At 37.0% G+C, this 19,052-nt stretch overlaps 1 protein-coding gene across 1 annotated transcript in view; it reads right to left on the reverse strand.

Annotated features, from left to right (window-relative positions):
- The window catches only part of atp1a3b (ATPase Na+/K+ transporting subunit alpha 3b), a 28,060-nt gene extending 9,505 nt beyond the window's left edge, over positions 1 to 18,555 (reverse strand). The window contains exons 1-10 of the mRNA XM_067404003.1: positions 18,223 to 18,555; positions 18,067 to 18,131; positions 3,162 to 3,278; positions 3,016 to 3,075; positions 1,678 to 1,881; positions 1,458 to 1,571; positions 1,238 to 1,372; positions 1,035 to 1,152; positions 682 to 950; positions 42 to 240 (exon numbers count right to left, since the gene is read on the reverse strand). Of these exons, the coding sequence (XP_067260104.1) occupies positions 42 to 240; positions 682 to 950; positions 1,035 to 1,152; positions 1,238 to 1,372; positions 1,458 to 1,571; positions 1,678 to 1,881; positions 3,016 to 3,075; positions 3,162 to 3,278; positions 18,067 to 18,072 (1,222 nt within the window). The 5' untranslated portion in view covers positions 18,073 to 18,131; positions 18,223 to 18,555. The remainder of the gene's footprint in view (positions 1 to 41; positions 241 to 681; positions 951 to 1,034; positions 1,153 to 1,237; positions 1,373 to 1,457; positions 1,572 to 1,677; positions 1,882 to 3,015; positions 3,076 to 3,161; positions 3,279 to 18,066; positions 18,132 to 18,222) is intronic.
- Between the last annotated feature and the right edge of the window lie 497 nt (positions 18,556 to 19,052).

Here is a 19,052-nt window from a genome sequence, read left to right on the forward strand (position 1 = left end):
AAATCATCATTGATCTCTGCATAAGAAGAAAAGGAACAAACCAGACTGATCTTCAGTGGTATCGGCTTCATGGATCTGGTTGTCGAACCACATGTGTGCGACAGTCATTCGATTCTGGGTCAATGTTCCAGTCTTGTCCGAGCAGATAGTTGAGGTGGATCCTAGTGTCTCCACAGCTTCAAGATTCTTAACCAGGCAGTTCTTCTTAGCCATACGCTTAGCCGTCAGAGTGAGACACACCTGAGACATTAGAGAGACAATTATTCAATTACATTAAGTGTGTTTCATTTTGTTTAAATCGTTCAGTTCCTTAATGGTTCCATCAACCAATTTAAGAGAGGAATATTTGGAAGAAAAAAAAAAATATTGCCAATGATTATGAATTTATGCTGGATATATTTTTGTTGGATTGGGTGTTTTGATGAACTAAAAAGAACCTGAGTCATTTGCTCGGGAATCAGACTCTACTCGTTTGATTCACTAAAAAGGTTTATAAGAGTAATTTATTCAGGAATTGTACAACCTGGTCATGCTGAATGTTTCTGATGAACAATAAAGAACAGGTTCATAAGATTCATTCATTTTGGAATCGGACTATACTGGTTACACTGTATGTTTTTGTTCTTTGGCTGCTACCCTTCAGAATAGTATTCAAATGCTTAAATGACTGAATGTGCTCACAGTGACAGTAGCCAGCAGACCCTCAGGCACATTAGCGACGATGATTCCGATGAGGAAAATGACAGCCTCCAGCCAGGAGTATCCCAAAATGATTGACAGAACGAAGAAAGACAGTCCCAGGAAGACAGCCACGCCTGTGATGATGTGAATAAAGTGCTCAATCTCCTTGGCGATGGGGGTTTTCCCTGTCTCCAGTCCTGAGGTCAGCGTAGCAATGCGGCCCATCACCGTGCGGTCACCAGTGCAGACCACAATACCACGAGCAGTGCCTAACAGTGAAACAGAAAAAGTCACGCTTCTGAACTTGACTATTATTTAGATAACCCAATTCAACACTGTAGTAAATCCCGCACCTTCCACACAGTTAGTGGAGAAGAAAGCGATGTTGCGGGTTTCCAGAGGGTTGTCATGAGTGCAGTCAGGTGATCTTGTCTGAGGTTCTGATTCGCCGGTGAGGGAGGAGTTATCCACCTACGTATTATGTCAAAGACACACAGTTGTCCACCACAGGTTTCACAGATTCTCGACAAACGACTGAGGTTTATAAACCACGTACCTTGCAGCCATGAGAAGAGACGATTCTGAGGTCAGCTGGGATTCGGTCTCCACCTTTGACCTCCACCAGGTCGCCGCCTACCACTTCCTCAGCGTTGATCTGCATCTTCTCTCCTTCACGGATCACTAACGCTTGCTGTGGACAGAAAGAGTGTCATTTCTACTCACTGTTTCTTTGTGTTTCTGTGTCTTTTAAGTTTTGCATGGAGTGTTGTCAGTACCTGTGGCACCATGTTTTTAAAGGACTCCATAATCTTGGAGCTCTTTGCCTCCTGGAAGTAGGAGAAGCAGCCAGTAATGATGACCACAGCAGACAGCACAATTCCCAGATACAACTGAGAAGGGACCAGAGAAGACGCATTCAGTTATCATATTCATATTTAATGCAGATTCACTGAAAAGGCATATGTGGCAGGATGCTGGCGTGTGATGTATACGCACATTATCTCCAGCCGGCTCGTCTTCGGTGGCAGCCTGAATAGCATAGGCCAAGAAGCAGAGAATGGCTCCGGTCCACAGCAAGATGGAGAAACCGCCGAACAGTTGACGACAGAATTTAATCCACTCAGGTGTTGTGGGTGGAGGGGTCAGAGCATTTGGCCCGTCTCGCAACAGATATTCTCTGGCCTTTGCATTAGTTAAACCCTTTTGCGGAGAGAGAAAGAGAGAAATCATTGTCAAAATTAATCATTAGCAAAAGTTACTATTAATACACATTCGGTTTTATTTTAAGTACTCACAGTGTGAACATTATGTATGCTGTGTTCTACTAAAGGTCTGTTATACCAAAGTTTGTGAACCAGGGGGCTGGGGCCCAACAGTGGGCCTCAGAAGAAGACCACAAGATAACTTGGAATTATTTAAAGTTAATTTTTAAAACTATTTTATTTATTAAAAATATAAATAAATAAATAAAAACCAATGCATAATACAGAGTATGGCGCTCCCTAGTGGTAAATAATGAGATGTGCAGCACGACGGTCATTCCCCAGACCAATAATGATGTTCATAAACTTAAACTAATTTTTATGTGCTATTATTAATTTGTTTAATTATTTAAAAGATATAAATTAATATTTAATAAATTTTAAAAAATACTTATTTTAAAAGGTATAACTTCTAAAATGTGTAAATTGACATCTTATTTCTTTTATTTTTCTGTTTTTATTGAAGAACATACAATTATTTAAACGTCATGAATCATCAAGTGTCATCTACTGACACTTCTAGTTTCTGTTGATTAAAAAGTTTGAAAACAAGTAGCTCTGTCATCATTACATTGATTATCTTCAGTTATTGAACAAAAATGAATCAACACTGAACTGACCTCAGCTGAACAATGTCAAAATTTTCTTTTAAGAGCTGCTTTACAGCAGGACTGAACTCTGTTTGAATAACTGAGTCATTATTTTCCTGTTTATCCCTGTAAAGCTGCTTTGAAACAATCCATATTGTATAAAGCGCTATATAAATAAAGATAACTTGACTTGACTACAGAAGAAGTACCAGAGGTATCCTACATGGAATGCAAAAAGTTTGAAAACCAGTGTCTTATACAGAGTATGGTGCTCCCTAGTGGTCAATAAAGAGAAGTGCATCACAACAGTCATTCCCCAGACAAATGATGTGTTCATAAACTTAAACTCAGGTGAGTATTTTCTGCACTATTATAATTATTTAACATCAGTTAAACACATTGGCTTTATAATTATAAAAGGTGGAATTTAGTAAACAAGGAAACCTGTTTTTTAGCGAACACTAAATAATATACAAGTTTACCTGAACGATGTCTGTCTGGAATTTCCGGCATACTTCCTCAACTGACATCTTGTGTTCCGTCTGAAATGGAATTTAAAAAGGAACATTTAACAGAATAAAAAGGCAAAACGATTATAGATATGCTTCTATTCTAGTGAGATTCTTACCAAGGGAACTTCTTTCTTCAGCTCATCAAGATCTTTTACTCCCTTTTTCTTCTTTGGAGAACTTTTCTCGTCTTTATCTTGCGTGGTGGCCACGCGGTAGCTATCCGATCGTCCATACTAAAACAAAATTGATAGAGGAGAGAGAGAAAAATCTGTTAATTAACTAAAAAGGCAATCTCATTTTAATCCATCAGAGTTTATTCTCTGTCTGCTGTGGTTCAGTAACAATGACAACACCATCAATGTAAGATCATAATGAAGATAATTTCAAATAATTTACTCTGAACTGACATGGATTTCGGTTTGAACACTGGCCTGGAAGATGGTGGATCATGAGAAGTGACTAAACAAATGTCCATCTTGCTCTCTTCACTTTGTGGTCACATCAAAGTGGTAAAAATAAAGCTAATTTAATTTGCTGAAAGAATACAGATCTTCCCTCCTCCTGTCATTCACATTAACAGTGTGGCATCATCACACAGAGATATGACTCCTTCATCAAAGACACTCTGATTAGTCTGTTTCAGATCAAAGTGACATGAAAGTCGTGAAGTGAAACTTGCACGCAAATGCAGTTCAGTGACTTCAGGAGCATCAAAACAACTTAAATCAAATTCTTTACCCTTTGTTCTTTATCTAAATGAAGTCAGAGATCAAATTTCAGACTTTCCAAGAAGTAAAAAATTCCAGTTCTGTTTTACTGTAACAGGCTGATTATTTTTAACCAATTAAAAATATATAACCTCAAGATAATTATTTTGTCATGATCAGATTTTGACCTTTCAGTGTACTATCATTATTTACTTCCTTCTGTAAATCCTCTGTTTCTATTGGCTGCTTGTGTAATCCTATCATACCGGAAGAGTGCAGCACAGAATTAACCCAGCAGGGCAAAGATAGCTCATGCGAAACTCTCAGATGCTATTTTAGTGGGACACTCGTCATTAGAGCAGGAAACTGTGTATCATCTGCCACACAGGCTGATCAATACTGAGCTTCCAGATCAACCAACATGCCTTCCTCCAGGGAATAAAGATCTATTCTTGTAGCACTGTCGATATGTGAAGAGTGAATTCCCTTCCAGAAAATTACTGAGGCAAGACCCTGTGTAACAGGAACGTTCACATAACGTTCTGGATGAGTAGAGCCCCCTGCTGGTCAATGTATGAAAAGAACAAGGCCAGTTCATTAAAGGGTTAGTTCACCCAAACATTAAAATTCTGCCATTCATTACTCACCCTCATGCCGTTTCACACCCGTAAGACCTTCGTTAATCTTCAGAACACAAATTAAGATATTTTAGTTGAAATTCGATAGCTCCGTGAGGCCTTCATAGCCAGCAATGTCATTTCCTCTCTCAAGATCCATAAAAGTACTAAAAACATATTTAAATCAGTTCATGTGAGTACAGTGGTTCAATATTAATATTATAAAGTGACGAGAATATTTTTGGTGCGCCATAAAAAACAAAATAACGACTTATTTAGTGATGGCCGATTTCAAAACACTGCTTCATGAAGCATTGGAGCACAATGAATCAGTGTATCGAATCATGATTCGGATCGCGTGTCAAACTACCAATGACTGAAATTACGTGACTTTGGTGCTCCGAACAGCAGATTCGATACACTGATTCATTTATGATCCGATGCTTCCTGAAGCAGTGTTTTGAAATCGGCCATCACTAAATAAGTCGTTATTTAGTTTTTTTTGGCGCACCAAAAATATTCTCGTTGCTTTATAATATTAATATTGAACCACTGTACTCACATGAATGATTTAAATATGTTTTTAGTACATTAATGGATCTTGAGAGAGGAAATGTCATTGCTCCCTATGGAGGCCTCATGGAGCCATCGGATTTTAACAAAAATATCTTAATTTGTGTTCCAAAGATGAACGAAGGTCTTACGGGAACGACATAAGGGTGAGTAATAAATGACAGAATTTTCATTTTTGGGTGAACTAATCCTTTAATTATGAGAGTATGATCAAAACTAAACAATATACCTGTGTAAATTAAAAATATAAAAATATCAAGTGCTTTATTATATTTTTAAATAATTAATACAATATATATATATATATATATTTTTTTTTTTTTTGGGTGAACTAACCCTTTAATGAACTGGCCTTGTTCTGTTCATTGTTAGAATACAAATTTTTTTGCCACACATGCCAATGGCCGGTGACTTAAGACAGAGCATAGTTCATGTTTGTTCACGTTCATGTTGTCACAACATGCATTGTTAGAATTCAAAAAATTGTTACTGACCAATTGGCGACTGACACCGGTTCATTCACTCGCCAACACTGATTTTTACTCGTATTTGGGGCTTGTCGAGTGTTAATTTTAGACCCTGTATAATATCTCTCTCTGTATATATTGCAATATAATATAATATAATATAATATAATATAATATAATATAATATAATATAATATAATATAATATAATATAATATAATATAATTATTGCAATAAAAATTGACCTTTAGACAAAAATGTTTACTAATAGTTTTATTGTATATTTACTTTGTATATGTACTTTGTTCTGTAAAGAAAATTGTTTAATAAAATATATGAATACTTTTATAAGTATTAATATATTTAATATATAATAATAATGATAATTTTTTATAACTCATAAATATATAACCTTAATTTGTTTTTACCTTATTTATTACCTTATTTTACATAGTATATAAATTTACCTAATAAATACATTTTATAAAAAAATAAAACAATTTTTAACTATATTTTTATATTACCATTAATCCAACATTTTATTTATTTTTATTCAATATTTATTTATTCAAAAAATTATTATTTTTTCATTTTTGTTTTGCCAAAATATTGCCAGGGAAATACAAACATTTCAGGACAATCAGAATCTATCCTTACTCTTGAGTTTTATGTACGAAGTGTCTTAAGAGCAATCCGAACCAGACCTGTCTCTTTTGATTAAATTTGCAATTTCAAGCAGTGACTTAAAACACCGCCAGAACAAAGCACGAAATTTGACTGAGGTTTTTATCTTCATTTTTATGGTCAGCTGATATGCCTGGTTTAGACCGAAAGGCTCAGACTCACGCATGCAGCCAGGTGATACCTATTAAAAAAGAATGAGGACGTGACAGAAGAAGATGGATAGATAAAGAGGAGAAACAGAACAGGGGACAGATGGAAAGAGAGAGGAGCATGCGTGGGTGGGGACTGACAGAAAGCTGGCGGACTAAGAGAGGTATCCAAAGAGATAGAGATTACCAGAGAGAAAAAGGAATATTTGCCACTTCCTGTGGGGTAATTAGATATTGACCTGCTGCTCTCTCAGTGTGAGAGCTTGTCGCCGTCAGCGGCTGCACTTAATGTCTGATGACTCTCAGCATGACACCACCTGCCCAAAACCAACCGGACACACACACACGTGCACGGTGACCTTCTAACCAGCCTGCACAGAACACACAACAGCGCTACAGATCCTGTGACAAAAGCGAGTGTGTGTGTGGTAGATGACACCACTAAATAATTAAGTGAATAGAAAGTGAGGATCACCCCTATCAGCTCACACTGATCCTACAGATGAAACATCTCATCACTATATAAGCGCATCTATATTAGGTTTTTGTTTTCTGAATTTGGCTTTGTAATAGTGGCTAAAAGTGTGAAAGCTGATGACACACACATGGAAACACTGCAAACGTCATCTTTCATTACTAGAAAATTGAAAACAGCTGAATACACACACAAAGAACAAAAGGAACGATGAGCGAAATGAGAGTTGGAAAAACCAGAATGAGAGTGATGGACAGAGGAAAATAGATTCAAAATCCAAAAAAACAACAACAAACAAACAGAAAAATAGTGTATACAATATAATATGTTATACTTTTATGTTTTTATGGTAGGTGTGTATTTTTTGATGTGTGTCCAAATGTCCCCAAAAGGATAGTAATACCTGTAATTTCTGACCTTTTTTTTTGTCCCCATGAGGAAAACTGCTTATAAATCATATAAAATAAATTTTTTTGAAAATGTAAAAATGCAGAATGTTTTCTCTGATGGGTAGGGTTAGGGTTAGGGTATAGAATATACAGTTTGTGCAGTATAAAAATCATTATGTCTATAGAAATTCCCCATAAAACATGAAAACCCAACGTGTGTGTGTGTGTGTGTGTGTGTGCGTGCATGCGCAATGTACATCTGCAATGATACCTGCACTGCGGCATAAGAACAGAGAGGAAACAGGAGAAGAGCGCTCTCGTTCTCTCACAGACAAGCCTGATGCAATTTTGAAAAAATATCAAATTAATATTTACTTTGAGTAAAGCTCATGTTGAGAGATTCACTGTCGGACAACAGAGTCTGAGAAAATGAGGAAGATCAGGGTCCAAAACTAACTTTTTGCCACACCTGCTAATGGAAGATGCACTGAAAAAAATAATTTAAAAAAAGTCTTAAAATGTTGTTTATAATAAATGTTGTAACTTTTCACTGAGATAAATGTTGTTAGAAGATGTGCAAGTTACTTCATCTTAGAATTTGAATTGGTCATGAAAACCCTTTAATCTGGAAGTTATTTTTTATTGAATAGGCTACATTTAAGTGATTTAAATTACAGTATGGTTTACAGTAGAAGTCTTAGGTGTGTGTCAAGTGGTAACTGTGGTTATCTAATTCCTGATGAGATATAATTGTGCTCTTGTGGTAACGTTACTGACTGCGTGTTCCTTGTGGAGAAAAACATACAGTCCTGCTCTGAGAGAGAACCAGAGCCGATGGGCTGGAATTACATGCCAGCACACTGACGTTTCTACCGACTGAGACAGAACACACACACACACACACAGTCTCTGGTGCTGAGGTCTGTCCTCTGAACTCTTGTCACAAATTATTGATGCTTTTGAAACTGAAGGACTTATTCAGTCTGCATGTGTGCATCACATTCTAAAGAGAAAGACACACAAAGAGAAGTGTGTGGTTGTTGAGCCCAGGGACTTACATGTCCTACATACGTTTGGACAGAGCGACTGAGATAGACTTTGCAAAAGAGAGAAAACACAAAATTATAAAAAGTTCTGAGTGGAATACAAACACTTTTTTTTTCTTTTCATATTTTCTATTGTTGCAGGTGATTTTTATAAATTAATTGGGACATTCTCATTCTAGCCTAGTAGTTCTCAACCGGGGGGGCCGGGGGCTAGCAGGGAGCCTCAAGATGACTCAATTATTTAAAATAAGACAAAACAAGCATTAAAATAAGAAACTAAAACAACTAAAAATCAGGATATTTCTTGCTATTTGGTTATTTTCATAATGGATATAAATCTTTGTAGTTATGATAAGCTCTAAAATATTACATGGGGTATAAATTGTGAGTGGGGGGGCTTTAAATAAGTATTGTTGAACAATGGGGGGGCTTGAAGTCAAAAAGGTTGAGATCCATTTATTCTATATAGAACCTGATTGGTCCAAAATCTCTGCAGTGCAGGATGAGTCATCAATATTTTTGGTCCATTTTTCTAGAGGAGAAGGACTGCAAATTTTAAATTTGTTTAAATCTTGTAAAAGTTAATTTTGCCAAGTACAATAGTATAAGATACTGGCCTCAATGCTAATGAACATGGACTAAAACAGTGGTTCTCAATCAGGGGGCAAATGCCACAGGGGGTCTCAGCAAACTTCCAAGGGGGCTTAAAATGACTCAAAATTAGACCAAACACTAAAATACGATAAAACAACTAAAATCAAGATATTTCACTTAATTTACTCTAAAATATGTTAAATTGTAATTAAAAAAAGAGAAGCACTGGAGTAAAAGAGACAAAAATTAAGAATCTCTGAAGGGCAACTTTTTTATTTTTTTATAGAAGTGTGAAAAGCACACTGATTCTCCAGGGTCTGTGTGTCATTTTGTCCTTAAAAGCTTTTAGAGGACTGATTTTATGTTCTTATAATACTGCACACATATGTATACTTTTACACAAATTCCTTAAAGGGATAGTTCGCCAAAAATTTTGCTCTATCCTCTGCGCTTGCGCGTTTGTAATTAAGTAATGCGGCGGGTCGGAGATTACTCTTCCATCGCAAATTGATGCCGTATGGTCATCTGCCAGAAGCTAGATATTATAGTTAATGAAGTTCTAAATATGGATTTTTTTTTTTTATAAAAACCCATCGCTTCGCTTCAGAAGGCCTTTATTAACCCCCTGGACTAAAATATGATAAAACAACTAAAATCAAGATATTTCACTTAATTTACTCTAAAATATGTTAAATTGTAATTAAAAAAAGAGAAGCACTGGAGTAAAAGAGACAAAAATTAAGAATCTCTCCAGGCAACTTTTTTATTTTTGTCAGACCAACTCAGCAAATATCAAAACTGTCTTCAAACAGAGAGTCATTTTAGTCAAGATGAACACGGGACTTGAAATTTTTTGTAAAATGCCACTTGTTCCTCACTGAGTTTGACTTTGTGATGATGTCAATGTAAGCTAGTCTGCAAATAAGCAAAGCAAACCTTCCCTTTAGGAAGAGCAAATCTCTGCTACAGTTTGCCAGGGGACTGCAGCCTTCATGAATGTGTTTATAGAAGTGTGAAAAGCACACTGATTCTCCAGGGTCTGTGTGTCATCTTGTCCTTAAAAGCTTTTAGATGACTGATTTTATGTTCTTATAATACTGCACACATATGTATACTTTTACACAAATTCCTTAGAGGGATAGTTTGCCAAAAATTTTGCTCTATCCTCTGCGCTTGCGCGTTCGTAATTAAGTAATGCGGCGGGTCAGAGGTTACTCTTCCACCGCAAATTGATGCCATATGGCCATCTGCCAGAAGCTAGATATTATAGTTAATGAAGTTCTAAATATGGATATTTTTTTAATAAAAACCCATCGCTTCGCTTCAGAAGGCCTTTATTAACCCCCTGGAGCTGTGTAGAGTACTTTTACAATGGATGGATGCACTTTTTTTTTTTTGCTTCAAAATCGGGCCACCCATTCACTGCCATTATAAAGATTGTAAGAGCACGGATATTTTTACATATATCTTGGATTGTGTTAGTTTGAAAGACGATATTCATATACACCTAAGATGGCTTGAGGGTGAGTAAATCATGGGATAATTGACACTGAAGACTAGAGTACAGGAATACATGGTAATAATATTTCAGAATATTACTGTTTTATTGTATTCCTGATCAAATAAATACAGCCTTGGTGAACATAAATTCTCTTTCAAAAACATTAAAAAATCTTACCAACCCCAAAATTTTGAACAGCATGTACTGTAACTTTTAGCCATGATGAAACCTCCATCAGACCATCGGAAGTTATCATCAGTTAATAACAGAAATCATTACATCTTTTACACCATTGGAATATTAAGAGTATGCATTATATTAATGTGGTCATAAGATGTGGCACCATCCTTACAGAGCCAATGGAATGACAAGGCCAGTCTGATGCTCACAGAGCATGAAGAATCATCTCTGCTAGCAGCATGATCACTCTTTTTTCAGTCTCTCTTCCCTCTAGCATAAGGAGTTTATTTAACTTTAGACTAATCATTTAATTTTCCATCCAAAGAACTGTAGTAGAAACAACTTTGGTGGTATATCAATGGTTAAAGCTTATACTTTTATCTTGAGAGGATGTTCTGGACCAGAGGGAATCCCTGCCAGATCTTGTCTTCTCTGACCAGCTATTAGTACTGATGATTATCTCCAGGCAGCACAGTGCCAGCTGTACAAAAAGCGTTTAAACCACTGTAATGGCAGCAGACACATCAATACTGCCCTTAGAGGACTGTTCGGTGTGATATATTACTATGAGTGTCTCAATTATTTTTACACATGTCAATACATCCAGAAAAAAGACTTTTTGATCTGGCACGAGGGTGTATTTGTGTGCACGACTCTGTGTGACTGACCTTAAAAGTGTGAGCCATGAAGTGCTTGTTCAAGAGCAGATAACACTGAACACTTCATCCAGTATGTGGTTGAATGAGTGTGCGTGTAAGTGACCTTGCTGTACCATCTGTTATGCCGTGAGATGTAGACCAGGCTAGGTCTGGGCCTCAAAGTACAGATTAAATAATCTGATTACGGCACACTAGGATTAGCTCCCTCTGAATCGCCTCCATCACAAAAGAGCCAGGCTCACTTTGCGGAGTTTACTGAAGCAATACCAGAATCTTTGTACTTACAAATCAGAACTGAGGAAGTTAAACTAATTTATATGATAATTAAATTATATGGTAATGAATTATTTATTGTATATGGAATGTTGATTGTTATTGTATATGTTTAATGTCTTCTTTATGTGTACACAAATTTATGTCTGAAAATTTTCAACTCTTTATACCAGTGGTTCTCAACCAGGGGGCCAGGGCACGATGGCTTAGAATTATTTAAAATAAGACACTGGAGCACGGGTATATTTGTAGCAATAGCCAACAATACATTGTATGGGTCAAAATTATCGATTTTTTATGCCAAAAATCATTAGGATATTAAGTAAAGATCATGTTCCATGAAGATATTTTGTAAATTCCCTACCATAAATATATCAAAAATGTATTTTTGTGAATGGATATGCATTGCTAAGGACTTAATTTGGAGAACTTTAAAGGTGATTTTCTCAATATTTAGATCTTTGGCACCCTCAGATTCCAGATTTTTTTCCAGATTCCAGATGTATCTTTATCAAATATTGTCCTATCCTAACAAACCATACTGGAAAGCTTATTTATGATGTATACATCTCATTTAACAAAATTGACCCTTATGACTGGTTTTGTGGTCCATGGTCATATTTCTTATTTTAATTTGATCCCTCATCAACTGTTATTATCAGGGTCTTGGTAAAAATTAAGAGTAAAAAGTCAAGATGTTTTTTTTTTTTTTAAATAAATATAATTTTTTTCAAGTTATGTCAAGCTCTATAATATTTTATCAGTAAAACAAGTTTAAAAAATTAAAATAATTAAAATAATTGAAAACTTTTACCTAATATGGAATTATGGAATTATTTATAATGATTTAAATTATTTTAATATATTGCCCCTCCTTGTTTCTGTAAATAAAAAAGTTTCTATTGCTTTGTCATTATAGCAGAAGTACCAGAAATATCTTGGAGGACATCTGAATACTGTTTTTGACGATAAGGGCCCTTGGAGCCAAAACTTTGAGAATCATTAATTTAGGCCAATGGGAAAATGAAGAAACCTCCTTAATCAATTAAAAAAATTAGATTAAATAATTCCAATAATGAGAAAATTTAATTAATATACCCAGAATAGTCATGTAACCCCTGCACAGCTCAACCAATACACACATTTAAAGAAAAGAAAAGAAAGGAAAAAAGAAAAGAAAAGAGAAAGAAAAAAAAAAAGGGGGGGGGGGGTTGCAATATAATTTTCATTTGTTAGGCGCTTTCTAAAATTAACTTTAAACAAAAATCTATAATCCTCCTTGTTAAAGTATACCTTCTATATCCCCTCCTGTTCTTCTCTATCCATTATTCTATCCTCCCATCTGTCTATATACTTCATCCACTGAGCCAAGCAGCTTTGCCAGAGTGTGGGGCATCTGTGTGCATGTTCTTGATTGGAACACTGAATCACTGCCCCAAATTACAATCACAGCAGGACACACAGATTCTTCACGTCTCAAAGGGGTTGTCTGAGGATTCCTTTCTTTATTCTGTCTCCACACAGACATGATGTACACACAGTTTCTCTTCTCCTCAGCACTTAAGTCACAATCTCTCTGGCGCCTGACACTGATTGTTCATTACAGCTCTAGTTAAAGAAGAGCTGATGGTCAGCTCTGCCACAGAATTCCTTCCATCAGAATGGACGGTTCTGCTCCTCCACCAACAAAGTATTACATTAATAAATGATGGTGTGGTGTGGATGTGGAACCTGAACCAGGCCCTCCACGCATGTCCCCACCGGTGGAGCGGCATCACAGCAGCTCTGACCTGAGGGGGCAGTTACGCTACATCAACACTGAGGAAAGATGAGGAGAGGGTAATCTGACCTTGAGTATCCGCTCCACTCACAGACATCCCTTGGACAGAATGTGATAATGAGAACTAACTGATCCAATCCAGCCCATTTAAAGCTGAAGTCTGTCATTGCATAGACAACTATTGGTAAGCCACTTTTAAGCTGACATAAAACTGTAAAGAAAGTGCAGAAATTACACACTTCACCTTTAAACTCCTAAACAACAAATCCTTCATACCCCTAAATATGGTCCAGTAACAGTGATCCATTGACGTATAATTTACTATGTAAAACAGAGAGTCAATTAGCTAAAAAGCTTCTGACATATAAATAATAGAGTCATATATCAGTACAAAAGAAGCTATGAAATGCTATATTTATTGACAATGTAAATGTAAATGAAATAAATGAATGACTTCATAAATACATAAATTACATAAATCACTTATATTGACTTTATATACTCATATTAATTATACTTTAAATACTTATAATTACTTTATATATACATATATAATGTATACTCAATCTATATGCTTCATAAACTTCATTGACTTTTAAAATATGAAAAAAATAAAAAAAAATTTTGGCGAAATTGTATTCATCATTTCATTCCATTATAATCATTCACTGTTTCTACATCCTGAAACCAAATTCATCCCTATCAAAACAATACCAGTAAGATCCTAAACATAAATGCAACTCTATCCTATAACAAGCAAATCTAAGAGACTAATTTGACCTTTTCTCTGATCTTATTAAATCATGCACTTCATTATGACCTTAAAATTAGTCACGTTTCCTCTGCAGGAACTTTCCACAGGAACTAGGGACTGTGGTACTCGGTGTGTTTTGACCGCAGGGACCATTGTCTAAATTAAGTTCTGGGTAAAAATTCGCCCCTCAGAAAGTCCTTGCTCACAAGATGTGCTTTCAGGGGTGGGATCTGGGTGCGGAAAATGCTGATTGGTTGAATTCATGCTGCATTTTGCTTGGTTGACTCCACACAGCATTTTATTTCAATCACCATTTTTAAAAGTCTGTTGCAGCGCATGCAGTAAGAGTTGTTTGCTATTCGAATCAACAATGTAGTTTGAAAAATACGACCGATGGACCAACAACGAGGTTCAGGCTTTATTGAGCTTATATGCAGAGGATGAAATCCAGCGGGAACTGGAGAGTTGCGCGCAGTCCTATGTCACTGGACTAATCTACACGGTACTTTATGCTGAGTTGAAAATGCATGATTTTAGGCCCGATTTTCTCTTGCTGACAGATTTTGCGAAATCGCTGTCAAATGCCTAAAATCTGAGGCAAATTGTTGCTCGTTAACGCGAGTGACAATCGCGTGAGATAAACCATGAGATATTTGGCACGATTCAAAATCCTGCTGTGTGAAATGTGTTCTGACTGAAAATGACATTGGCGAGATACAGGGCAGCGAGAAATTCGGGGAGGAATAATAGACTTGTGTCTCCCCAACCATTTTCTCCTCCATAATATTTAGCGCACAGACAATTCGGATAATAAGCTTCTTGCGGGCTAAAATTTTTTAATAGCAATTCCAGTCTTGCGCGAGAACTCCGGCCTCATGTGTGACCTCGCGTTATTTCTTTATCACTTCTCTCGTGTTTGGTTGTGAAATGTAGTTTGTGGACCAGACAGAGTTGTCGGCAATTCTTTCTTAAGGCATGCAATGTATAACCCCCTGTCGCCGATCCACTGTGCAATGTGCACACAATGTGCTGAATGCTACCCAGATAGTCATGCAGTGTGAAAAGAACAGTAATCTGACAACTTTGAAAATTGTGAGTGTGAATGCAGACAGCAACATGTCTGGGAGGAAAAAAGTTAATGGCACAAATTGTTCTGGGTAATTTCGGTGGAAACGTGACTATTGACTGATTCCACATCATGGACACCTCTGTGTCCTCATCCTTGGTCACTCGTTGTCTATACCATCTGTACCCAGGTAACCCAGCCCACTCACATTCTGGAAACACAAGCTCAGCTAGGCTAATTACATGTAACAGGATCTGTGTTCCTCCCCCTCCTCCCAGCTACACCGTCCTGCTGCAGCACACCCCTCCCCTCCCCATGCCCTTCCTCCCCTCCCCCCCCACAGACACTCACCTGCAGTGTATAGGCTACACTATGTACTGCTGCATCTAATGTACACTGGAATGTCACCAGTCGTTCTCCTAATCTCTCTCTTTCTTAGGTTAATGAAATAATATTTAAATTGTTTACATTGGCAGTAACTAATAATCATTATAGACATACTAATGAAAATTTTAAATCCAAATTACATGCATACAAGCTGATTAATATTTAAATAAGCTGTGTGCACATTCTTCTTAGTGTTTGTGTCCCTCTAGTTGCTCTTTCCAAAATAACAAGAAACTAAACTTAACTATTTATTAGGTAAATTATTGATTTGCCAATTAAATAAATAATATATATTTTACACATTTATTTTGTAATAAATAATTGTAATGTTTTGTAATGTGATTGTGGATTGTTCTGGTGATGAAGTAACAGTTCACTTCACTCACTATTTAACCACCATCATGTTGCTCCATAGCCTTATATATGTGTGTATATATATATATATATATATATATATATATTTAATTTGTATTTATTTTTATTTTATATATATATATATATATATATATATATATATATATATATATATATATATATATATATATAATGTTATATATATATATTAACATTATATATATATATATATATATATATATATATATATATATAATTTTTATTTATTTTTTGTGGGGGCGTTATAAGAAAAAAATGTAAGGGACTGACAAAATCTGCTTATATATATATATAATTGTTATTTATTTTTATTATATTAATTTATATATATATATATATATATATATATATATATATATATATATATAATAAAATAAATAAAAATTATATATAAACATATAATGCGTCATAAATTATATATTTATATATAAAAAAATGGGGGGGGGGGGTGTTATAAGAAAAAATGTGAGGGACAGACAAAGTCTGCTTTTTTTAAGTGGTGTCTGAATCTGTCATTCTGCCTATATAACATTATCTTTTATGTTGCACATCAGAAAATTATAGGCTGAAAATGATGAATCCACATGAGGATCTGATGACAAAATTTCAATTTTTGTATGAACTGTCCCTTTAAGAGCACATTTGACCTCCACTAAAACATGATCACAATGAATGCTACTTCATTTCATCTATTCGCTTTCCGTATCCGCATCTCGTGCCTATCACAGGCCAGTACCGGGAATTTCCACTCGCGTGGCTCCGCCTCGTGTTTGACGCAGAAAGCGGCCTATAGGGAATGAAACAGCTGGGATGCTGATGGTGGTGCATCGCCTCGAGCATCACTGCGACAGCAACCGGCACGGCACGCAGCAGCGCCATTAAACAAACCGCTGACAAGCTTAAAGAAAACTGCGCGGAAGTCGCCAGTATGTGTTACCTTCCATCACATTTAAGCAGGTAAACTCACACACAAGCGCTCGTATTGATCCATGACAGGACAAAACTGTCTGCGTAATCATTTTTGCCCTGCTCTTACGCCGCTAAGTCATCAGTCTTGACGCATTCGCTGCAGCGCGTCTGTGAACATTCAGTTCTGCGATGTTGCTAAGGGATCTTTTCTGCATTGACAGCTTTAGCCGGTCTCTCAGTGTCCCTGGCAACGGCTATAAACTACGCACATCATCTGCTCAACACCGGCATTCTCACTGCGCACTTCTGTGTGCTACGCACTTGCTAACTCTCCACGTCATTCCGCATATAACATGATAAAGCCACGCTGATGAGGCAGATTGCGCAACTCAGTCTGACATTCCTTTCACCCCAACGCAGTTACAAACTGTAGGCTAGCCGCAATTCAAATTCGACCTTTCGAGACATTCTTCAGAACCGAATCTATTAAATCTGCCCTGTCAGTGATTACCCCGCGCGAGGTTATGTCACAGATGCAGGAAATAAGCCGGTTTAGTACAGATTCCCGGTAACCGCATTATGACGCATGTGGACTTCAGCGATGGACCGGCTCTGAGGTGTGTGTGACTGTGCGTGTTTGGACACCAGACACTTTAAAACACTCAGCAATGCCGGTCGTGTCCATAAAGATGACCAAAACGCACATTCAGAACATCCGGATTAACTGTTCAGAGCAGGAGGCGTGCGCTGCGGTCAGTAAGTACACAGGGAAGGATATAGCTAAAGGGGGTGCTGGAGGGGGGACCACTCCACAGATGCACTCAAACAGTCCTAAAACATATAAAAAAACCCAACAACCTGACATACAACTTTTGAGCGTTAATAAGTAGAGACAGACTCCACAGAATCACGAGGCAAAGACAGCCGCGCTGAGTTTGAGTGTAACTGCGCAGCGATGCCCTTTAGAAAGTCTCTGACCAGCATAACCCGATTAGACTGGCTCGTGAAGGTTAACATAACCGTCCAGATATTATCATTCAGACAACACCGACAAGCTTTCAATTAGGATAACAGCTAAAAACGTTATCTGCGTATCCGCTATGACGACAGCATTGTGAAAGTTCATAAACGCAGTTCCGTTTTATCTGCTGCTGACCATTCATGTGGGCTCATAACAATTTCACAATTATAGCGTGTAATTCATAACGTGTGATTACAGAACGTCCTGTCCCATCAGTGTCGCAGTCCAGAAATCCGCATATAAGTCAATGTCATTCTGTCACTTTATGTCTGACAGCGAAGGACATGACGCTGCATTTTACAGGATTTAAAGTTTGTATAACGAAGTTGAAATTCATAGGGAAAATGTTTTTAATTATCTTCTGTTTGCTGTGATGCAGTAAAAGAGAGATGTCTTACCCCCATGATTGCGCAGTCAGTCCGTCCTCTTCAGGTAAAATGAGAGTGATGGAGAGAGTGACAGCCTTTTACGAAGAGAGAATGTCAGTCATCAAAAAGGATCTTAAGAAAGACGAATAATTATACTTGGTTTAAAACTTTGTTTCAGAGCTTTACCTTGGCTGAGGCACCTAAAGCGCGTATTCTTTCACGTCAAGGTATAAAATAAGTTACTCGTTGCAGCATTTAAGTTAAACGAACCTGCACAACTTTGTAAATATTAAATGCAGACAAACTAAATGGTCAAATGAAATTCGACGGCGAGGTCATTTCGCGGGGATGCCGGTCTCGTGCGCTGCTCTTGGTAGTTGCGATAAAAGCCGGCAAAACTAAGAAGCCGCACTGCAGCCTGTTTTATGATCTGATGTCCCTCCGCAGCACTGCCAGCTGGAAAGAAGCCACTCCGCCTACCACTCCGCCTGGAAAGAAGCGCCGGTGGATGTGAGAGATGCGCTTATCCAACTGACCGACCTCATAAACGAGCACCTCACGAGAACCGCCCACATTTACGCTCTCAGCCAATAGACGCACGCACGCCCTAATATCGACGTATCATCGGTCCAATCAACACGCAGGCAGCAGGTACAAGTCGCCAATCGGATACGGGCAAAGCTCCTCCTGCGGCAATGCAGAATTCCAAAGTCGCACAGCATCACCGTGTGCTCTGAGAAAATCTTGATAAAATGGACTAACCATAAGCTAAGTCATAGTCGGTGTGATTGCATGATTAATGTTTTGTTAGAGTGTTTGGTATATTGTTTCTTTCAGTGTTTTTTATTACATGTATTAAATGTGTTGTCAGAGAAAACGAACACTGCAGCAGGCCTTAAGCATCTGAAGCAGTAGGCCTTAAATCTATCTATCTATCTATCTATCTATCTATCTATCTATCTATCTATCTATCTATCTATCTATATATATATATATATATATATATATATATATAT

The sequence above is a fragment of the Chanodichthys erythropterus genome, chromosome 2 (genome assembly GCF_024489055.1).
Source record: "Chanodichthys erythropterus isolate Z2021 chromosome 2, ASM2448905v1, whole genome shotgun sequence".
Taxonomy (NCBI): Eukaryota; Metazoa; Chordata; class Actinopteri; order Cypriniformes; family Xenocyprididae; genus Chanodichthys; species Chanodichthys erythropterus.